General features: G+C 39.1%; 1 protein-coding gene across 2 annotated transcripts; it reads right to left on the bottom strand.

Annotated features, from left to right (window-relative positions):
- Window positions 1–287: 287 nt before the first annotated feature.
- DEPDC1B (DEP domain containing 1B) lies at window positions 288–24,369 on the bottom strand. 2 transcript variants are annotated; one of them, XM_075740437.1, is made up of 12 exons: window positions 24,230–24,369; window positions 23,345–23,610; window positions 20,983–21,039; window positions 18,183–18,318; window positions 15,828–15,955; window positions 10,898–11,028; window positions 9,861–9,908; window positions 9,289–9,429; window positions 4,590–4,756; window positions 2,983–3,159; window positions 2,141–2,326; window positions 288–1,820 (listed from the first exon to the last, which is right to left on the bottom strand). In XM_075740437.1, exons 1-12 carry the CDS (start codon window positions 24,275–24,277, stop codon window positions 1,659–1,661), a joined length of 1,647 nt encoding a protein of 548 aa, XP_075596552.1. In that variant the 5' UTR covers window positions 24,278–24,369; the 3' UTR covers window positions 288–1,658. The 2 variants fall into 2 exon arrangements, with proteins under 2 accessions (XP_075596552.1, XP_075596553.1); XM_075740438.1 differs by lacking the exon at window positions 20,983–21,039.

Below are 24,369 nucleotides of genomic sequence, written 5' to 3'. Positions count from 1 at the left end.
GAGATTATTTTCAAAGGTAAATAGATTGGCTTCTACTTCGCAAGTTAGGAGCTCATGTCAGAGATCACTTAGGGTAGGTTTCCACTTTTATGCAAGACTTGCTTTCCAACTACCTTACTCTTCTTTATACTTCAGTGGATTAGTGTTGTAACCAAATTATTAGATATGAGCAGTCTAGTCACAGTCAAAGTTTGACTGCATGTAAGCATACACAGATTACTATGACACATCTAAAAGGTTATGCCACGCTTGAAGACATAGTACAAAAGGTAAGAAGTATCCACAGATTACTTTTAATATTTATTTTAATATTTCATTATTATTTGAAAAGTGTACCCTTTTGTATTACTTGTGCTTAAGAAATAGAGATTATTGATATGCAGTCCAAGTATAACCGATGTGTGAAAACAGATCATGGAAACATATACTGTTCAAAATCACATTGCCCAAGAAATATTACAATCTATTAAACCAACAACATAGTAATGTACACCTTAAAGCTTATTGACTGGTTATGAGGTTAGCAAAGTGAAAATACTGTCAATGTTGCATTAAGGAGAGTCACCATGTTGCTTACTAAACTGTCAGATAGAGATTTGTTGAGATGTCAGCTGTCTTTTCTCCTGCATAGACTACTCTGACATTCTATGAAGTATGAAATGGTGCTCTTTAAATCTCTAATGGATAACATGAAATCACCACTCTAAGTAAATAATGGGAAGTGGTAATGCTTTAATAGCTCAAAAGTGCTGTCAGAATAAAGTATGTTATATGCATAGTCAAGGTGTAGGTATGGTAGATTTCATAATACAAAACAAATGAAATTATTAAAGGCATGTATGCTTCACTATCACTTCAATATTTGAATTCCATTTCCAGAGGAAATGCAAGGCTTCAGATTTTTCTGATAAAATATGTTCTATTGTCAAGCATCCAATTTTGTATGGAAATATTTAGTTAGAGCATACAGGAAAAGACTTAAAAGACTGGGTTGCTTAAGAGAATGGGTCTGCACTACAGAAGTTAATGGAATTTCAACAGGAGTTGATTCAAGCCGTAATGCATCCTATGAATGAGAAAATGAAGAATGAGTTTTTCCAGTTTTCCAAAACAAATTTAACATATCAAGAACACTAATGTGTACAACAGCAAAACAAAATCCAGTGTTTCATACTTATTCAAGCATGTACAGCAAATTATTTCCTGAAGCTCTATGTGAACAAACATAGCCTTGTTTATACAATAGAGACTCATTTGCATGGGAAAAAAATGCTGTTGACTAGTTACCAACAATACATTACATACAAACACATTTAGACCTTGAAATGGTGATGCAATCAAATTACAGAAAGTGTACTTTATCACCTGTATAGATTAAGCAACTCAAATTTCTTGAGTTTTGGTTTGTTTGGGGTTTTTTTTGTTTGCTTTTTGTTTTTTTTAAATAACAGACTTTTAAAAACCCAATGATTTACAATAATACTGCTAATGACTCACATTTCTACCACCTCAATACTTTCCTCTTCTTTTGACCTTTTCTACCATCTTGACAGTATCTCCAGCAATTTGAGTAACTACATGCTGCTGCTCAGGTTCCTTGTACATAAGATCCGTTGATAATAGGCTCTGACTCAGTTCACTGATATGTTTCAAACCATTTACATCCGAAAGCTTCTGGTTCTGTGAAATGGTTGAAAAGGCTTTTTTAAGGCCCACATCAGTATTGGTGGTTTCTGTTTATTTTTTTCTGGAAATAGCACCGCTTCAGTTTCAGGGGTAGGAAATCGTACTTTATACACTTCAGGGTAAGATTTCTGAAACTAGAAAAATACATCAATTTAAATGAAGAATTCACTCAAACTTGTAAAATAAAAAACTACAAAAGTGCAACTTCCACCTCTGGAGCAAGAAAATGATTATTTCTCTAATGGACTTTCTAGAACCCTATATAGAAAATTAAGTGATATTTTCTAATATAGCTTGATTCATCACAGTACCCCTATTCTAAATGATAAAAGTTAGAAATCCCCGAGAGTACCTACTATTTCATATCTCAATATTTCTTTATAGGACTACATGTCTAAGGCTTGATAAAGCTTTTTAGGTTGAAATTAAAGACTGTGGAGGAATTTTTATTTACTTGCTTGAGCTGCTTCTTCTTATCTTTCACAGATATTTCTTTATTCATCACAATTTCTTCCAATAAAGCTGCCAGTGGTTCTTGAGAGCCACTTGCCCTTTGGTATTCAAATTCATCTGTACTGATTTGGTGACAAAATGACGGAGGAGGAAAAGTTGCATCAGTATCAGCTCCAGCATATTTTATCTGAATAGAGTGAAAAAAAGAGCAGCTATGTTTTCTGCAATAAATTTGCAAAAACTTGCTTAATCAAATTGACCACCTACAATCATTAAGTAGAGAAGATACGGAATAAAGACACAAAATTCTACCTCCTATCTCCTGCACTAATTGAATGAGTTCTAGTAGGTCAAAAAACAGGACACCAAGGAAGTCTGTTTAACTCTGAAGAAGTTAGAAGGTGGATTTTTTTCAGTAGGAATTAAAGGAAGAAATAAAAAGCAGCTTTGAACAAAACAAAATATGGTATCAGGAAACAGAAAAAGAGTTATGAAAAAGCTGAGCAAGTGAGGATTGCTCTAAAAGAAAATCAGAACATTAATGGAAGCACTTTATAATCACAGTTTTTCCTCACTGCCATACAGTTTGCTCATTACATGGAGAAAATAGTGCTGGCCAACAGGAAAACATATTTTAGAGTTCCTGTCTCTAAACCATTCAATATCTGTGTAGTTCCATTCAAATACATAGTTATGGTTGAATATCAGCAGTCAAAATTAATTAGTTCTTCATAAGTTAGCAGAGACAGAACAAAGCCTTTAAGAACTGTTGGACTTAGGAGCAGAAAGGATAAAATTGATCTAGAAGCAGAGACATAGGAGGCTTTTTCACTAGATACCTACTTGAACTCTCTGGAGATGCACAACATGTTCCTCTATACAAGATTTTAAGGCGGATGGAACACTTAAGATCTCTTGATAATTGTCCATGAGAAAAGACACTAGTTTAGCAGCAAGCAGTTCATCCAAGTCCATTTCATCCTTTGAGCAGAGAATACAACGGGAAAATGCCTGAACCATCTGAGGAAAAAAAAACCCAAAACATCATTATTGTATACTTTCCTGTTTGGGGGTGGAGGGTGGAGAATCAGACTGTATTTAAAAAGTGATCTTTTTGGAAAAACCTTTTATCAGCACAATACTTACTGTATTTCCAACACATCAATATATATATTAAAAAAAAAAAAAAGGATTATTGTGTACAACTACATTATCTGAGTGGACCAAAGATGGCTCTTGCCTCATATACATAATCTAACCCTGACTTTAGACTTAGGATGGCTGAGTTCCATTTTATTCTCAAGACTTTGTCAATGAGCCTATTCACATGGCTTTTCCAGTTAAACAGGGCACAAATATTTCAGAGATTTTTAAAAATAACACAGGAATTTAATAGAAGTTAAGCACCAGAGGGAAAACTTAATACCTTATTTTGAAATCATCAAACCAAATTTCAGGACCAGTTCACGTCATGTAGCCTTATGCTCAAGCAATCAGTTACAAGAGTTTTCTGTCTGTGCATCAGTCACTTTTAATGTTAAAAGTACAGAAGGCAATCAAGGTTCTGTCATGTACCATAGACCACACCACTAAATTAAAACTTAGTACAAGGATTCACTTCTAAAAATAACATTTAGTTTATAACATAATTATTTTAATCAAAGACCCTTTACAGTTAATTAAATTACCTTAGCAGTGAAGAATTTAATTATTTCACTCAAATACTATTCATAGTTAATTAAAAACTTAATTACTATGGAAAAAGATTAATGAATGCTACTATAGGATTTTTATGGAATGGCTCTAGAGATGAGTTTTCTGTTACTCTTGTTGCAAAAGGTTTGAAAATTAGCCAAGAAACACATGTTCTTGGCCAGTCAGAATTGCTAATAGTTATGCCTAATAACTTTGTAATAACATACTGTTGCAAACATCAGTAATAACTTTACAAGTAGCCCTACAGAAAGAACATTAGCAAAAAATAGGTCTTTGTCAAAATCTGATTAAAATTACTTTCAGAGATTTCTGTAGTTTAGTGATTAAAAAAAATAGTACTGAAATAAACTGGTAGGTATTTTTTTAAAGTGGCTGAAAACAGGTAAATCAAAACATTCAGCTGCATATGTCTAACTATGACTGAAACAGGCAGTCTTTCTCTCACTTTTTTATTTTTCTAGTCAATAGTGAAATCAGTGGTGATTTAACTTTGAAAGATAAGGAAACCTCCAAATTCTGAGCACATTCTTCATTTGCTCACAACTTACCAAGAAATCCCAATTTATTCAAATTCAGAGCAGCTTTCCACAAGCTAGAATAGACAAACTGTTCTTCAAACAAGCAAAATGTATTCTGTAAACACTCGCTGTTAAGAATCTTTTATCTGTGCTACTTCAAAAGCCTTGTTAAAAAAAAAAACAAAACTAAAAGCTTTTGCCTTACACTATACGTACCAAGGTTCTGGTCCTGACTGATTCAGAAAGAGGTGGCAAATCCTTGTTAAAGCTAATTTTTGCCATCATTCTCACCAACAGCTGTAGTCTTTTCCGATTTTCTGGTGGCAGCAGGAGACAAGATATCTGAAGAGCTTCTACAGCCTTGCTGTGCTTTTGCAGCAGACCTGGTTCATACAAGATCAGGATATTGGGCAACATCTCTCAGTTATATATCTCCATAACATTTAACATAACATTTCTAAATCTGTTTCCCCAAATTCCTTTCCTACTCATTCAAGACTGCCTTAGAACTCCACTCCCCAAAGAGTCTAGGAAGATATCTCTAGAACTGGACTCACTTCCCACTGGGCACCTTGTTTAAGTATTTACAATATTTCCTTCTGATGCATTGGGAGATATTAATAACTATAACCAACACCTCTAGCTATTAGTAGACATCAAAAACTACAACATTTTGGTTCGTGCTTTGCTCTTTTATAACCCTCGGCTCTATGCACAAATGTAGTAACCACATTAAAAAGTTGAGGCCACAATCAGAGAATCTAAAAAAACATTTGCTTAAGCATCAGTTACAGATATGACAATACTGGCATGTTCCTCACACCTATAGAAGTTAAATCTATGACTAATACTACTTACAAACTCTTGAGAAAACACAGAATGTGAGCATGGCAGAGAAATTTGAAGACTGGACAGGCACAGTAGAATCTGATAGTTTAGGTTCCTATAAGGAGGTCTCACCACCAAAATCATCCTCTTCTGGATTTCTAAGGCTCACTTGCCTAAATAGCACTAGTATCAGGACAAAAGAGAAGTCAGGAGCTAAATATCTGCATGACTGAAGTCGATGGAAGTCAGACAACAAAGAGACACACTTTTTTTTCCACAGGATTATAGAGGTTGGAGGAGATCTCTGGAGATTATCTGGACCTCTCCCCCTGCTCAAAGCAGGGTCATCTACAGCAAGATGCCCATGATTATGTCCAGTCAAGTTTTGAGTATCTCCAAAGATGGAGATTCCACAGCCTCTCTGGACAACCTCTTCCAGTGTTTGACCACCTTCCAATTAAAAAAAAAAGCTGGTTTTCTATGTATAAATGAAATTTCCTGTATTGCTGTTTGTGCCTATTGCCTCCTGTCCTGTTATTTGTTATCACTGATAGAAGTCTGGCTCCCTCCTCTTTACTCCTCCCACAGCCATCTTTTATGCACATTAATAAGATCCTCCCTGAACCTTCTCCTCTCCAGGCTAAACAGTCCTGGCTCTCAGCCTCTCCCCATATGACAGATGCTCCAAGCCCTTAATAATTTTTGTGGACCTCCACTGGACTCACTCACTAGTGCTGAGGAAAGATCTCCCTCAACCTGCTGGCAATGTTCTTAATGAAGCTAAGGATGCTGATGACCATCTTTGCCACAAGGACACACTGCTGGCTCATGGTTACATCAATGCCCACCAGGACTGCCAAATGCTTCTCAGTAAAGCTGCTTTCAAGTCAGTCACACCCAGCATGCACTGGTGCATGGGAGTATTCCTCCCCAGGAGAGGACTTGGCATTTCCCTTTGTTAAACATTATGAGATTCTTGTTTGCCCAGTTCTCCAGCCCCTCGAGGTCCCTCTGCATGGCAGTACAACCCTCTGCTGCATTAACCATTGCTCCTCATTTTCTATCACCTGCACACTTTTTCAGGGCAGTGTCCCACCATCCAGGTCATTAATGAAGTGTTAACTACTACTAGCCCCATTGTCAGCCCTCGGGTACTCCCAACTGATTGACCACCAGCTGGACATTGTACCACTGATCACAACCCCCGAGCCCAGCAATTCAGCCCATTTCTGGTCTACCTCACTACCCACTTATTTAGCCTGTACTTCCTGAGATTACCTATAATTATGTGATGAGAATGTGTTGAAAGCCTTACTACAGTCAACATAAACAGCATCCAATGCTGTCCCCTCATCCACCACACCAGTCAATTCCACACTGTGTAAAAAATGAAAGCTCTCTGTTACTAAAACAAAACAGAAAAAAACCCAAAACCAAACCACCAGTGTGCAGTAGTAAGTAGGGCAGCCAAAATAGACAGAATTCCAGGAAAAAAGTGGTAAAGCACTCTAGTCAATTTCATTTTCAAAGCAAAGCTTTTTCTAATTTTAAAGGAAGATTTGGCAAGTACACTGGTGTATATGTTTAGGAGAGGTCCTGAGAAATAATAATTAACCTTAATGAGATTTGTACATAAAGAATCATTATGACCTGTGCAAAAAGCAAGTTCAATCATACCAATTTGGTAAAATATCTGATGATCACTGACACCTTAGTCTTATTTTCTTAGCTATTCTGAAAACTAATTTCAGCCAATGTCTTGGAAGAGAAGTGAATCCAGACAGTCTTCATTCAAAAACAGAAGCAAGTGAGGCATCTTGATATGGTTACACAAGCCACCAATGATTTCTGCAAATATTTCTCAGGTTTTAAGATGGAGCTTTCAGACATATACAAATCACATCATGGCTGCCTCAAATGACTAAAAATATCATCTGTTAACACTTGCTTTGCTGTTTCCTGAAGTCTTCCACTAAATAGAAAGCTTGTCCACTGAAGGAAGAAAGAAGTCCTATAATCACTGTGAAAAGGTTATTATTCCCTGAGGGCAGCAATAGGAAAAGTCAAAGACTCAAAGACTGAAATCTTGATTTATAAATTTCTTAAGACTTAGAATTATTGCCAATTTAGCAAGCCATACTAAATTTAAAAAAACCAAAAAAAACACAGAAATGCAACTGCAGACATCGATATGCTTTTCCATATTTTGTAAATGCACAACTTGCTAATCAATTACTGCTTCATAGGCAGCATTCAGTACTAGCATTGACACTTACTACAAAATAGTATTCTATGGAGTGTGTATTACCCTCTACAGTTACAGCTTCATAATGGTCTGTATATTAGCCTCGTTGTTAAGACTGAATTACATATTGAGTAGAACCCAAAATTTTTCCTTTCTCAGCTGAACCCCCCAAAAATCCCTTCATCTTCCTCCTCTCCCCCCACGCCCAAGAATCACAGATTGAATCTCAGAAGAGCGTCTGAGTGGTTAGAGAAGATCTTGCTACTGAAACTACAAAACGGGCATCTTTGCCTTACATTTACTTGTTTATTTTCTTACTACTGGTTCTAAGTAGTTTTGAGTACAAAAAGAAGAGTTAGGCTTCACCACAAGTATGCTGAATTGTTGTCTTTAACTTCCTCCACTGGCTAGATAGGGAGCATGGTTTTGAATTATAAAAAAAAGTGGAAAAGACACCTGGAGATCATCTGGCCCAACACCATCCCACAGCCAGTGAGGGTGCCTAACTCAGGTATCCCAAATCATCCTACTAAGGCCAAATGCAGCTTTTCAGCCATTTGAATACCTGTGTCAGGTGTCTAGAGGAGGCTATTGAGGCAAGACTTCAAGCGAAACATGACATTTTCAAACATATATTTCCAGTACTTTGAAGTAAATTGTATAAGTATGAAGATGGAAAACAAACTAAGTAGTTCTTGAAAGGCTGTGTTCCCACGATTTTTTGTGTAAATCTATTTTTGTTAGTAAGAAAGGATTCCATATTAACAGCTCATTTTTTGTGAAAGATCACAAAAGGATTTTTACTTTTTTTTTTGAAACAGTGCACAATTTCATTTCCACATAAACATTGGCACAAAATCTTACTTCTCATTTTTACATCTGTGAAATACTGTATAATAAAACTCTCTTAAAAACTGTAAGACACAAAATACAATGGAAAAGCAAAGAGAAAGAGAGTATGAAAGGAAAGAATTTTAAAGATATTATCAAGAATATCTGTTGGCTAAGAAAAGAAAGTAAAAAAAGGAACTGTATTCAGTTGGAAGCAAGACTGACAACTAACAAAGTATAAAAATACTAAATTCTAGAAATAAAAGTGTTATTCTGAATTCCTTTTTCATCTCAATAGTTTATTAAAAGCAATGTTTTTCCCACTTAAAGAAGCTCAGAAAAAAGTGATATGCTACAAAGCATGTTTTTGAAAAGAACAACTCGGTTGTTCTTTTCTGAAATGTAACCATAAAATGTAATAAAATGTTTTCACATTTACTGTCTTTCAATGGGCCATCTATAGCTAAAGAATAGGTGACTTTGATGTAGTGTGAACCCTTAAAAAGTTATGGGTATTAAACTATTGTTTCTTTAAAGCATTAGATTAGTTAATGTCTATTCTAAGTCTAAGCAATGAAGGATTGACATTTTCTACAGATGTCATATTGCCAGGGTTGAAAAAAGTCCTTACAGCCCTAATCCTTTTTAGTCTAGACTTCGGTCAAGCAATTTCTAAAAGCTTAGGTGAGTTTAAGACACTTAGGCATTTGTAAAAAAAGAACCAAAACCAACCCTGTTAAAAATCCATCTGTTAGGTGTGGCAGTACTAAGCAATGAACAGATGCCTTTAAAAATTATAAAAACAAGCAATGGAAGACTTTTGGACTAACATGATCAAAAAGACAAGAAAAAAACTTTGTGATACGAAATACATTTAAATATTAAACTGTTCTCTGCGTAGAATGGACAGGACCTAAAGAAATGAGCTGTGATACTATTCAGGTATGGTAAATTAATTCCCAGAAGTTAATTCAAAAGAATAATTGTTTCATTACATCCCAAACTACTTACCTAACACACTAACGAAAACATCAAAAAAATGAAATGTGAGAAGAGGTTCTTTGATCTGGCCAAAGTAGTCCATTATAGTTTTGAAGACATCTCTTTCAAATCCTGAGTATGTAGGCTGCTTCAAATCTGAGCAGCTGGGCCCTACAAAGGAAAAAAAAAATATATTAATTTGCACCCACCACCATTATTTTCTAATTCAGCCAATAAAAATACAACTTCAAGCAGAAAAAAGAACAAAAAAACCCCCCAAAACTTAGACTCATTCTCATTCTTCAAATGTAAGTGAAATTGTATTGATCTATTGAATTGATCTATTTCCAATAGGTCTAGTGAAAACACAGTAGTGTGTTTTTTCTCTAGTAGAAGAAAAATATTAAACCTTTATATATTCAATTGATATAAGCTGCATGGTCAGGAGAACATATGCTGGCTGATCTTTTCCAACTCTGTTTAAAGCAATGATCAGAAAAAATACTGACTGTGAATATATACGGGATTTGATGAGATGGTAAAGGCAGTTCAATTGATTTTTACAGGGGTGGGGTTTTTTTCCCCCTCCTGAATTTACTTACAATTTGCTAGACATTTCATTGCTGATAATATCCAGTGAGGTAGTTCCTCTGCATAGGAGAGAAACAGACAGAAATTAGAAGGAAAAAAATGTTAACCTGTAAGATAAAGTGAAGCTGAAAATTCTTTAAGAAGTTCCTCCTATATAGTAGATCCATTAATTACAAAGGCAGGCTATACTTTTATGGAGGACCAAGCTTGAATTACATCTATACTTTAGTACTTCCAGTACTCAATATCAACCAGTTACACGTACTGCTCTTACAACTCAGTTAGCAAAACAGATCATATAGCAAATCCTTAACCTGCCCTGCAAAAATCAGCCAAACTAGTTCAAGCTACACTTTCACTAGTGCATTACAATGAAGTGTTTACTTTGCATTGAAGATGATGAAAAGCACTCATATGTTCAAATCTGTCATTTCTACAAGGAGTAAGTTAATATCTTGAGATGCTCCAATTGTCTTTAAAATGCACATGTGTATGCTCTAGAGGAGGTTTCATTCACAAACCAAAACCGGTTCCAGTCTCATATTGCACTTATCTACAAATCTTGTAGAAAACATGGTGGCAATAATACTGTAAGTATTATATTATATTATAAAGCAAAGATGCTTTATTTTCTCCCTGATGTGCAAAGCAGTTTTAAACTCAGTACTCATTTCTAAACACATTGACTGAAAACTGAGAAATTTTAAGCATCTCTCAGTGCACATTTTGATTCACAATTTTTAATACATATTTCCCTCATGTAAACACTCCAGTTCGGGCAGTTAAGGGCTGGGCTGACAAAGCTATCTTGAAGTGAATTATATCCCTATCTTTAAAAATGAAAAGCTGCTGCTCTTCACCTTTATCTTTCAACCTTGCTAAAGCAGTAATATGTTTAAGAGAGTAAATATGGAATAAACACCAATTCTTACTATTGCGATGTCAGAGGACAACAATGGCATACTTTGTAAAAATTCTAGTTAAGATAATATTTTTGTACTAGTAAACTACAATATGAAAATTAAATGAAAACTTCTAAAATACTCACTTGATTTGTCTTCTAAAATGACAATGCCTTGCTTAGTGACATTGTATGCATTTTGGACTATATGTTTTGAATTCACAAGTTTTGTGTCTAACACTTCATCCAGAGAATCCAAACCCAAGACCTTTTGTAATCTGTAAAAATATATAAACATATAGTTCATATACCATCTAATCTGAAAAAGGCAAATATGTAGTATTAGAATAGACACGATTCTGAAAAAGGGGCCTCTCCGTTTCATAGAATCAAGTTGGAAGGGATCCATTAGTATCATCGAGTCCAACTCCCTGCTCCTCGCAGGACTACCTAAAACCAAACCATATGACTAAACGTGTTGTCCAGACACTCCTTGAACTCTGACAGGCTTGGTGCCATGACCACTTCCCTGGGAGCCTGTTCCAGTGATTGACCACCCTCTCTGTGAAGAACCTTTTCCTAAGGTCCAATCTGAACTTCCCCTAATGCAGCTTCATTCCATCTCCTTGTGTCCTGTTTCTGGTCACCAGAGAGAGGAGAGCAGCATTTCCCCCTCTGCTGCCCCCCTGGAGGAAGTTATACACTGCGATGAGGTCACCCCTCAGCCTTCTTTTCTCCAAGCTGAGCAAACAAAGTGATCTCAGTTTCTCTTCCTAAGTCTTGCCCTCAAGACCTTTCACCATCTTGGGTGCGCTCTTCTGGACACACTCTAACAGTTTGATGTCCTTCTTATATTGAGGGGCTCAAAACTGCACACAGTACTTGATGTGGGGTCACACCAGTGCAGTGCAGAGTAGGACAATCACCTCCCTCAACCAGCTGGCTATCCTGTGCTTGATGTGCCCAAGGATACAGTTGGCCTTTTGGGGCTGCTAGGGCGCACTCTTTACACACATTCAACTTGCCATCAACCCAAACCCCCAGATCTCTTTCTGCAGAGCCACTCTCCAGCCTCTCATCCCCAGTTTGTACATGTAACCAGGATTACCCTGTCTGAGGCGCAGAACTGGTAACACTTGCTCTTGTTAAATTTCATACAGTTGGTGTTTGCCCAGCTCTCTAGTCTATCCAGATCTCTCTTTAATGCCTTTCTGCTTTTGAAGGAGTCCACAGCTCCTCCTAATTTAATATCATCAGCAAACGTACTTAATGTACATTCAATTGCTGTGTACAGATCACTTCTAAAAACATTAAAAAGCACTGGCTCTAAAATCAAGCCCTGGGAAACTCTACTGGTGATTGGCCATCAGCCTGATGTAACCCCATTTACTATAACCCTTTGAGCCTGACTCATCAGCCAGTTGCTCACCCAACACATTATGGCCTAGCTGTGTGCTGGACATTTTGTCCAGAAGGATACTGTGAAAGATAGTATCAAAACTTTGCAAACCCACCACATCTACTGGCTCCCCTTGGTCAACTGGATGGGTGATCTTGTCATAAAAGGAAATGAAGTTAGTTAAGGACTTTCCCCTTGTGAACCTGTGCTGGCTACGACCAATGACTGTGTTGTCTCTCAAGTGTTTTTCAGTAACTCACAGACTAACCTTTTCCATAATTTTAAGAGGCACTGAAGTGAGACTGACAGGCCTGTAATTACCAGGGTCTTTCTTCTTACCCTTCTTGAAAACTGGGACAACATTTGTCAGCTACTAGTTGACTGGGACCTCTCCAGCCTCCCAAGACTGTTGAAAAACAATGGACATAGGTCCTGAGATGATATCAGCCAGCTCTTTCAGTACCCTGTGATGAATCCTACCAGGCCCCATAGATTAATGCGCATCCAACTGGAGCAAGTCTCCAACAAATTCAGGGTCAGCTGGGAATTTATCATCCCCCCAGTCACAGTCTTCCAGCACAAGGCTCTGGGGGTCCCCGGGCCAGTAGCTATCTCTGTAGTTCTCCCATGTTGCCTGTCCTTGCTTCCAATGTCTGTACGCTCCTTTTCTGCCTAAGTTCTAGAAGATCCTTACTTAGCCAAGGTAGCCTTCTGCCCTGCTTGCTTGACTTCCAACACTTTAGAATCGCCTGCTCCTGCATTCTTAAGAAATGGCTCTTAAAAAGTGACCAGCATTCATGGACCCCAATGCCTTCAAAAGCAGATTCCCAGGGGACCTTACTAACTAGCTCCTTCAGCAGCCCAAAGTATGCTCTCCCCATATCCAGAGTCAATGTTTTGCTGGCAGTTTTTCTGCTATCACCAACGATTTGAAACTCAACTACTTTGTGACCACTGTGACCAAGACAGCCACCAATCACCACTTTGCCCATGAGTCCCTCTCTGTTTATAAACAAAAAATCTAGGAGGGCATCTTTCCTAGTCAACTCCCTTAGTACCTGCACAAAGAAATTATCTTCAACATGCTTCAGAAATTTCCTGGACCTGTTTGTGTCTGCTGTATGATTCTAGCTGATGTGTAGGAATTTAAAATCACCCATAAGGAAAAGGGCAGTTGATCTAGAGACATCCCTTAATTCTTTGTAGAATAACTCATTGGTGTCATTGTCCTGGCCAAGTGGTCAATAGTAGACCCACAACACCTGCTTTATTTGCTTTCCCCGTTATCCTTACCCAGAGGCTCTCAACTGTGTCATCATCAACTGTAAGCGCCATAAAATCCAAACCCTCCCTTACATAGTGCCACTCCCACACCACCACCCCCCAGCCTTCCCTGGTCTGGCTATCCCTCCTGAAGAGCCTATAACTGTCCATCATGGCACCCCAGTCACAGGACTCATCCCACCAGTTTTCAATTATGCCAGTGATTTCATAGCTCTGGGACTGGACCAAAGCTTCTAGATCCTCTTGCTTATTTCTCATGCTGAGCACATTAGTATCAAGACATTTCAAATGTGCTCCAGTGTACTCAACGCATTGTGAAGCGGACTGAAGGACCTCAATAGCATGCCATTCCTCAAACATTGGCATGCTGCCCCCAGGCTTATCTCTAGCAAGCCTGGTTCTATCTCTTTCCCCCTTCAAATCTAGTTTAAATCTCTTTCAATGAGCCCTGCTAACTCCTGTGAAAAGATCTTTTTTCCCCTTTAAGACAGGTCACCAGCAGGCCTGGTATCGTTTAGACTGACTCGTTATCAAAAACCCCGAAGTTCTGATGACATCAATCTTGGAGCCAGGTATTGATCTGCTGGGTGTTCCTGTTTCTTCCCTCATCATTCCCTGCAACTGGAAGGATAGAAGAGAATACTTCTTGTGCTCCTGATCCCTTAACCAGTCATCCCAAGGCCCTGAAGGTTCTCTTGATTGCCCTTGGACTTCTTATTGAAACTTTATCACTGCCTACATGAAAAAAAAAAAAATCTATAATGTATAATAATCTGTGTGCCATACCAGGGTAGGAAGCTTTCTCTTCACATCTTTAACCCGGGCACCAGGGATGCAGCAGACTTCCCTAAGAAGTGAGTCTGGTCTGCATATTGGGTCTTCTGTTGCCCTCAGAATAGAGTCTCTGATCACAATGATTTGCCTTTTTTCTGTATGGAAGTGGTTTTGACACAGGGTGTAGGCCAATTTAACCTTGGTTCCACTTGCATAGCCTTGTTATGCAAGGGCACCTGGGAAGGTTGGGTAGTCACAGAGATGCTTTTGCTGCGCCAGGCAGGAACTTGTTGCCATTGCCTCCTATCCTTTACATCACTGTATTCTGCCAGGTGGAGAGAGAACAGGGAATCCTCTGTATAATGTGTCCTGTCTGCCTGACAGGCCCTTCCCATGAAAGGTAGGGTGTAGTTCCAGTCACCTATCCCCCATCAGACTCCCGCATACTCCTCAACCTACTCACCTCCTCCCAGAGCTCTGCCACTTGAGTGGAGGAGGTTCTCTACCTGGGTGCACCTCCCACAGGTATACTCACTACAACCAGCTACTCACTACAACTGGTGTAAGAGCAGGGCACATCCTGCAGACTGACACCTGGGTGGCCAGCATGTTCTTATCAGAGCTCCGTCTATGAAGCTGTGTCAGTCATGGTGGGTGCAGAGCCTAGAGAGGCCATGGTTTTCTGCTGGATGGATACCATTGCTCCCTGATTGAGCTGGCAGAGCTACAGCACCCTCCCTGTGCACCCTTCCATGCAAAATGCCATGCCTCACCCTGTTTGCCCTCCCTGGTCACAGTGCTCCTGGTCACTAGTGCTCCGTAGGGGTTTCTTTCATACATGGGGGAGCCTTGGCCACCATTGCTCCTGGCCCTGCCAAGGTCTCCTCAGCTGCTGTTGTGCAAGCTGCAGACTCTTGGCGGGTTTCTCCACTCTCTGGAGGTTTTCTTAAATGGGGAACCCTGTGTACACCACTCCAGAGAGCTCCACTGCAGATCATGCTGGCAACGGAGCTGCTCGCCTCAGCATCAAGTTTATTACATGGAGATAATGTGCCAAGTTTAAATAAAAATAATCATTAGTAAGGCATCAACTGTGCTGTAAAAATAGCTAATGTATATTATTTTTTTTCCTACGTAAACAGACTAAAGGACTAACTTTACATAGGATATTCCTTTTGGAAATACTCAATATCTGAATCTCAAAGCCTTCTGCACTCAATTAACTGTTCCATTTCTTATCTCATACAAAGTATTGTACTTGACACTGAAAGGTTTCATGGTATTGCACTTCTTCATAAGTGCTTCTATTTCATAGCAACAAGTAAAAAAGAGAAAGACCGAGAAAAAGTGATTAAACAAGGCAAAGCCCACACAACAAAAGGCCCTGTATAACACAACATGGGAAAAAAAAGTCAAAAGGTATTAAGCACAATAAAGTTTCTTTGCGAAATTTATTTGGCTAATGAATTTAGCAAATTACAAGTGGTATAGTTAGTCTGGCCACTATGGCTTTGATGGCAGTGATGAAGGGTGAGTGGGTGAAATTACAAGCATTGCCAGAGAAGACTTACCTACTACACAGTCGTACTCTAACAGCAGATGACTCAGAAGTATACTCACCGTGACAAAGTCATGGATTTCCATATCTCTTCTATATTTGTTTGTGTTAGCTCTCTGCGGAACACAAGTTTGCATGCTGGTACTTCCCCTATAGCTATACTGTGTCGCTTGTACCACATCTCAGAGTTCTGAAATCAGAAAAAACACTCATTAACTGGTGACTTTTCAGATATTAAATAGTATAATATATTTATAGTATAGCATGCTCCCTATTGCAAGTACTATAAATATTCCTAAATTCCAGTAAAGTCTCGGGGATAGAAGTGAGTGTTTAGGTTTCACAGATGTGCAGCATATTTTCTCAGTTATGTAACGTCCAAAGCTGAAAAATTATGTGTGTCACAATAGCCATTAAAATTCAGGAGTTAAGGGCCTCCAGTCCTATGTTCAGATCCTTTCCATGACTGAAATAATCTCAACTCACTTGTTTTCAACTAGCACTCTAAGATTAAACATCTGCTTATGAAAAAAAATGGGAGAATTATTTGATATCAAAAACTGATATTCATCCTTGTTCAGCATATACTGATCATAACTAAACACGAAGTTAATTAGCAGGTTCTATACATGAAGAAAGCAAAAGCAAATAGATACAGCTGAAGACACCCATATATCTAGTCCACCATCATAACAGAATAAGTAAAACAGAGAATGCAAGACACTACTATCCTTTACGCAGCCTTCGTATCCAAACTTGATGCTTGAAGATTGTCATCAATGTGTCAATGGGTGGACATACAATACAGTTTGTGTAAGCAGCATACTTTTCAAGGCAAAATTCTTAATCACTCCCAGTTCTTTGATTGACATTGCAGAGCAGTCCTAAAGCACATTAAAAGTATTCCTTGTGATCACAACCAAACCACAAAATGCACTCCAGGAATGCAATTACTTACTCCAGACATTTGTCATTCCATGACACTAGACTAAGCTAGCTCGAAATAAATAGCACCCTCTGAAATTAGTATCTGGTCTTCCACATCAGTATTTCACTACACACACCCATGCCCATTGATCCACACACAGCCAATAAGTGCTCTCTCATTGATGCTGGGGCAATTTAAGGTGCCAACACTTCCAGCTACCTGTCTACTTCACCCTTCCAGTGGAAGCAACACCCTCCTATAAAAGAGCCAGCAGAAAGAAGCTTATTCCTTTGCCTCAGCTGCTTCGATTTATTGTCCATTCTATTAACCAAAACTGCCAATGAAAGAGATTTTGAGTTATGCCAGACTGTATGCTGTCGCATCTAAGTTTGATGTATATAGGCTAGTCTTTTGCTAACTCTTATCAAGCCATGATGCTTGTATGGAAATTTAGACCAGACAGTTGGAGGCTGTAACATCTTAAAACTGCAGCAGATACTTGCTCGGTAACTAAAATACTCAATTCTCTTTGCTTATCTTTTCTTTTTTCCCCTCTTAATCTTCTACCTACTACTGAAGTTCTAAGGACCACATTTTTTCCTCTTTCAAAGCCTGCTTTACGTGAAAGGTGCATTCAATAAGTGGATTAAAAATATGAAATAAGCATTCATTCAGGATTTCTAGATGTCCAGCAAAACGGCAGGAGATACTTTTCCAAACAGGCTATCAATCACCAAGAAATCCAAGGCTAGTGTCCTGCACTGACGAGCATTAATGAAAAGGCTGAAAATATTGAAGAAGTCCCAAGAGTTCACAAAATATGAGAACACTCACATACGAGATACATTGGAGAAAGGTTTAGAATATACATAACTCCAGAAGCCTAGGCTTTTAAGACATCCAGGTTTTGGTTTACTAATAAAAGGAACAGGGTTTTTTTCAACAACTTTACAAAGGCGGGATCAATCCAGGTAAGTATGGGGCAGGATGATTCTCCAAGCTCACAAAGGATAACAATGAAACCAGGACCACTTTTCCTCAGCAACAACGTATTCCTTATGAGAAAGGAAATGGAATCACTAACAACTTCATAGCAGCTAGGAAGGGAGTAAATACTGTATATAGTCTGCTACATGAAGTGTCTGGATAAGAGTTACAGTGTAAGTGACAGTAAAATAACTGTTTTGTCTTGTAGAATAATAAATGCCCTACTGAAATTTGAACAAACTGGCATGCAAGCATACTGGCAAAAACAGCCATGATGATCTTAGGGTGCTCAGGACACCATAATCTGTAGCAGAAAGAACACCTAAAGCCAGCATCCCCAGCAAATCATTAAGAACAACTTTAGATCACATAAGTTTAAAATAAAGGTATTTAGCATTTAATTTTATAACCAAGTATTTTGTGCCACAACAAAGAGATCATTAGTTCAGTTTTGCTTTCCAAATATGCTTACATCTGGAGAAATGAAAAGTGGGTATCTTACCATTGTGACTGATTTCACTGGGATGTGTTCTTGAGAAGTGCCAGCCTTCGGTTCATCCCAGCCTGGAAATTTAATGACTTCCTTGCCACCTGAAGGTTTCTTTGGATATGGTTTCAGTGGTGAGGAAGGAGGAAATCTACGATTAGAGAATATTTTTAAAGCCTCTGAACTCCACCCTATTCCATATATACCAATGCAAAACTGCAGCAGGCCTTCACATGCAAAATACAACAAATGCCTTGGACATTCACAGCACGACTTAGTTGCCTGAAGACTCCTGTTGAGTCACATGTAAAACATCCTAAGGTGTCTTGTTTGGCCTCCATCTGCTGTTCCAGAACAGTGCAGGTCCTTTGTACCTCCCATGACATAGCTGAGACTTGGGGAAATCTCTGACATCCCAATGTATCTCAAATAGCACCAGCTGCCTGTACATAGACAACTGACTCAGGTCTTCACTAGAAGACTCTGATTCTGCTGAAAAATCTGTGGTGAGATTTTCTGCATGTCAAGTGCACTGCTGGCATGCATCTCCTAAAGCAAAGCCACATACCTAAGTCACATGACTAATGTTTGGATTTAATTAGTGCGTATGCAAGTGTCCACACAACATTTTGCCCACATTACCATGTTATTCTGTGTTTACATGCTTTCTATGTGAAGATCATATCCTGCAGTTCTTTTCTGGAGTCTTTTTCCAGCTGGTTGTGCAGGAAACTCATTCTCTTTTTAAGGCATTTCAGGAAGTGCCTTGAAGAAATTAGCAGAAATAAACCCTACGCTAGCCCTTGCAAAAGACAAGGAAAACAAACTAGATCACATTCAGCTCAGTCACACCTCCAGCTTGACCAGAATTAAATTACTGCCAAACCTAGGTTGGAGCATTTACAAAGGAATTAATGGCAGCACATCAGAAAGACAAACCAGTTTGATGGCAACATTCAAACTGGCCCAGATCAGATCTTATTTACCTGCACTCCTAGGTTTTGGAAGCTGAGATTCCTAATGCTTCAAGAAATTGCTTCAGCCTCACTCACTCTTTTAATCAGAATGTAAAAGTTACATCTGTTACACAGTTACATCTGTGACCATGCAACAAGAGCTTGTACACCACTAGATAGCATGCATTTATATCCTACCAGAAAGATTCTCATGCTCAAGAAATCATCAAGTTTTCTCTAAAATTTCACCCCATCCTCTCAAGGTAGTTCCAGCATTTTATTAGTTTTGTATTGTAGTTTTGTTAGTCCAGTAGCGTTAAACATGTTCATGGACTAAACACGTTATGGTTTTGACTACACACGCTGAGACCCTTTGGTGCATTCCACAATGCTCTTCAACAGGTAGATACCACTTCCTTCAAATAAACCCTGAAAAGTAATAAGCACCTTGCACGAATCCTGCAACACTTACTCTGCCTTTTAAAAGTAACCCAGATTACACTGCAGATGTTCAGCTGTTGAGTGTTCTCAAATATTTTTTCAGCTACTTCTTAGAGTTTAATGTTATAACATTTGCAGTCTTTTTTGCTTTTGCCTTACAGTATTCTCAACAGTTCCCATTTCCCCTCCAGTTCTTCACAATTTTTAGCTTTATGTCATTTGCTGCCCTGATTCTCAACCAACCAATAAATTAATGAGTTCTTAAAAGCAGAAAAAGAAGATGCATTCCCCTTTCTCAGGTATCATTAGAGCAAGATAGAGCCAAGCTTTTGGATGAAAAATGAAAAGCCTCTTGATTTTATGATGAACAGAATAATGTTACCTAAAGCTAACAACTGAGGAGTATTCCAAAGTTGACATGTCAAGATCAGCATGGTTTATAGCCAGTAACACTAGTTTTAGGAGTTTATATAAGGAGGAAATAGAGATACCTGTTTGTGTCCAGGGCAATGGATAGAGAACAGGGTCAACTAACACTGGTATTAATGGTATAACAAGTACCACAGCTGAATTCCCAGAAGTTTACCAGCAATACAAGAGCACTAACCCTTTTGCTTTCAATAAAATTGCTTAGATTCCAAAAAATGTATACCCTGACAGTTTCCAAAACTGTAACTTCTCCTGTATTATTGTAGACTAAGCTAAGCCAGTAAGTCAGGACACACTGACAGATGGTCCTTGCTATTTCTAGAAACCACACTAGTTCTCACCTTCACATTTAATACTTGCCCAATACTCTCAGGCAAATCAACATTTGGCAACATCTCTTTTGTATACTCTGTGGGGTAAATAAGAGCAGACAACTATACTGACATGCGAAGTTAATAAATCATACAACTGTCCACCACAATGTACAGTTATAGTAAATAACATAGGAATTTATAGAAAAGGTTTGAAGCATATCCAGGTTTCCAGAGTAAGCACTGTCAGTGGAATTAAAAGCGACTTGTACTGATACCTGTATCAACACGGTGAGCAAAGTATTTACAAAGCAACATTTGGGAAGTCCACCAGAGGGAGCTGCCAGGACATTAAATACATGAATAAAGGCAGCCTGGAAAACACATGTTCAGCTCGGTGAATAGGAGAAAAGCATGTTTTAATATTTAAAGCCAAACACCAAGACCATAAGTAGCATACATAGCTTATTTGTGCACCAAGCCCACTAGGAAAAAGCTGGGTCCAGTCAAGAGGCATGAAAGCTATACAGTTTTAGTAAAAAACCTGTTCTATTAGTAACTTAGGTGGGAGGTAGAGAAAGAAGGTCATCAAGATAGCCATAATGAAAGAGCTCTCTTGTCCAATAGCAGATCATTAGGCAGAGCACATAGAAAATGAAAAACACAGAAATATTTCACCCAACCAACTTCCACAGCCTGCAGCTTCCCACAGCCTGCAGCTCAGTAATGTCATGGCTGAAAATACAAAGGAGAAAAGAACAAAGTAATTTGAATGTGTCACGTTGGCCAATGCAACACAAACAAACCAAAATCACAAGCACGCAAACATAACAAACCCAAACCAAATATATATAGCATAATACTAGTGGTTACCAAACCCTATATTTAATCTTTTGACTAAGAGTCAATGCCTAGAAAGACACAGAGCACTTAACATCTATGGCACCAGTGAAAAAACTGTGCAGGTAGTGCTGTCCTAAGAAAAACAGAGCAGGACTGGGCTAGGAACACATCAAACCAGTAATACACCCACCACCGTGTGCTGTACCAGCACATAACTGCTTTTCTAACTCTGTTTAAACAAGTGAAAAGCCCACACCACACCACTCCTTTACATTTACCCTTCTCCAGGTCAGCCTGGAGTCAAGATGTAAGATCCTCTGCAGCTCTTCTAGTCTTCCATGCCTGTTTTCCGACCTGAACTAGTCGATGATTAGGTAAACTATCCCAACATCTTGTCCTTCTATAGCAGCCATAAGGAGACAGCCAGAGAAAGAACAGAACAAGCATATATGATACTTCCTCAGCATTCTTTCCCAGCCTTTGGTCACACTCAGCTCACAGACTGCAGGGCCACATATTGAGATACTTAGCAACAGACTTTCTTGAGTGAACTTCTCAAAACATCTCCAGATACCAGTCCTTTGATATACTGGGTCCTTTGAACTTGAGTTCCAAATTCAAAAATTTAACATTTTCCTTGATTGTTATGTGGAATTTCCCTTTATGGATCTAAGTTTGGAGAGAACATTCATCTTTTATCGCTGCCAAATTATTTAAAATTTCTTCCATTAAACTTGATCGAAATTGGTTTGAATATTTAACTTATTTGGCAGGGATGCTGTAGCATTCAATGTCATTTCCTTGAGAAGGCAGGCTAAAAACCAGCTACCACTTTTACTGAAAGATATGCAGTACCATAAAGAGCAAGTTGAATCAGTGTTAATTTGTTACTGGAATTCAATACAAATCTGATCCAAACGGACTGTAAATCAACTGAATTGCAGTGGAACAACATAACCACAGTTAACATAAACCACAGTTCTTTTATAAGAACTTATCTTGATTCAAGTTTGTTTGTGATCAAGTAAAAGAATTACATCATACTTACCTCTTACCTTTAAAGTATTCCAAGTTAATAAATAATATTAGGAGAGTAATGAACAGCAGCACTTATAGCATAGGTGTGCAGACTAGACAGCAAAAAAGCTTAGGCACACTCTACAAACAAACTAGTTAGGATCACAGAGCAAAATGAAAAATTGACTACATCTACCTCAAGCGGAAATTACATACATTTTCACAAAGACAATATTAAGAAATCATTACAAAAAATTAATACATAAAATTTCTTTACATATATAATAATAGGTATAGTAAGTAGAAACATACCATTATTGTAACATATTTTACTTATTGCTCTGCGTGAAGATCACTCCCATTTCCTCAAAAGAAGACTCACCATGATATAAACTACAAATCCATACTTAAGGTAACAGTCATTTTTACACTACTTTTTCACCGAACAGGACACTACAAGATGGTACAAAGTCAGAACCTGCAACTTCTGGACTCCTAAACCTTAACGGAGGTCACAAGAGGTCAAAGAACCCACTCCAGTAATGCTAAGTTTTCATTACAAAGAAAATGTTTTCCTCTGTTAACAAGCCACCAGTTGAGAGGCTAAACAGGGATAAGTAAGCAAACATCCTGGAGGATGAGCAAATAAAATTTTGTCTCTTTTAGGACAATTTCAATCTACAACCCAAGAAGTATAGAAAAAGATTGTGTCATGAATTACTTCTAAAATTAGGAGTGGAAACAGGATCCAAAATAGTCAGGGAGTTGGGGGAGAGGGAGGACAACTGGAGCTGGATGGTCAATGGCATTTTCACTTATATCAATGTCTTCTTGATACACACTCTTTCAAAACTGACAAACCTGATGTCTACCAACAGCAAACAGAACTTGCTACCTTGTAAAAGCTGTAAAAGCTTTTCTTAGTATTTATAGAATGTAGTCAAGTTAAAGTGCCCTTCAAAAACATTTAAAAACAAACCAGCAAAAAACCCAAGCCAAACATTAAATCATGACTGTTGCCTACCACTAAAGAAAATAAATTCCTTTAAAAGGAAGGGGGGGAGACATGTTAACAGTTTTTCAAAGGCATTCTACAGAAAACATTTGTAAGACCAACACACAGGAGTTATTACTCCACTTCCAAAAAGCGATTTTTTTCAGTCACCATATAGAGGCTTACCTGTATAAATGTCCATCATCTTGAAAGTCCTCTTTGCCCCATCTTCCTTTAATATCTTCAATTACATGATTTTTCAGGAATTTTTTAAGCAGCTTAACCGTTTGATTACGAGTCACTTCTGGGCCAAAGTTTTGATTAGAGCCAAGCAGTTCATGTAAACAGTCCACTGCCTCCGAGGCTTTGAAGCAACGCTCGTAGCTTTTGAATCGACACCGATGCTTCCGCAAAGGCATCCCAGCACGAAAAAGTTCTATTATCTCGTTCCACTAGGGAAGAGGAACAAAGCAAACCGTTACGGGACCTCTTCTAGAAGCATTTTCGTCATACAAAGCGAGATCTGAACACAGAACTTTTTGGATCACTTGCATTTACAAGCACGCTGAAACCTAAAACTATGATTTAAACAGTTGAGATCTGAGAACAAACACCAGATTTAGGAAGCTGAAAGATCTAGAGTCCCATATTACCTACGGCTCTACGGATATAGCTTTGACCTCCCCTTCCTTGTGGCTTTTCACTTGACAAAAGGCCGGACTAAAGTTCCACTCTGCCAGGCCCTGCCGCCGCCCCGGTCAGGTGGGGCACACAGGTCCAGCCGCCCCGCACAGACTCAGCGTGGGGAGCACCAACACCCGGACAGCGGATGGGGTCCACCTCGCCGGGTCCCGACCGGGGACCGGCTGCCTGGGACAGGCCCAGGGCCTGCCCGGCCCTCAGGCCGCAAACAGCCGGCCAGCGCAGCAGGCTCAGGCGGCCAGATTACCTCGAGGCAGCCGGCCGGTACCCAGGAGTGGCTGTCGGGCACAGAGACCCAATCGGACGAGGTAAGGCTGCGCAAGAGGCAAAGCCGGGGAGGGGGCACCCCAGCCCAGGGGGGGCACTCACCAGCCGGGTGGCGCGGTAGGGCCCGGGGCCGACGAGCCTCGGCTCCATGGAGGCGGCCGGGCCTCACCGTCTCCACGGAAACCGGCAGCCGCACGCGCCGCGCCCGCCGTCCGTTTGAATCCGGGCCCCGAAAGGCGTCG

This window comes from Balearica regulorum, chromosome Z (genome assembly GCF_011004875.1).
Source record: "Balearica regulorum gibbericeps isolate bBalReg1 chromosome Z, bBalReg1.pri, whole genome shotgun sequence".
Lineage (NCBI taxonomy): Eukaryota > Metazoa > Chordata > Aves > Gruiformes > Gruidae > Balearica > Balearica regulorum.
The sequence above is the reverse complement of the archived record's forward strand: the minus strand, read 5'-3'. Positions and strand labels throughout refer to the sequence as shown.

Bases quoted from the DNA above. Each gene is read 5' to 3' on its own strand.
- DEPDC1B (XM_075740437.1), bottom strand. From the start codon at position 24,277: ATGGAGCCGAGGCTCGTCGGCCCCGGGCCCTACCGCGCCACCCGGCTG. The intron at 21,040-23,344 runs GTAAGCCTCTAT...TTGTATTTTCAG, and splicing joins GATGATGGACATTTATACAG to CCATGACATTACTGAGCTGC. The intron at 2,327-2,982 runs GTAGGTATCTAG...CACTCTATTCAG, and splicing joins TGCATCTCCAGAGAGTTCAA to ATAAAATATGCTGGAGCTGA.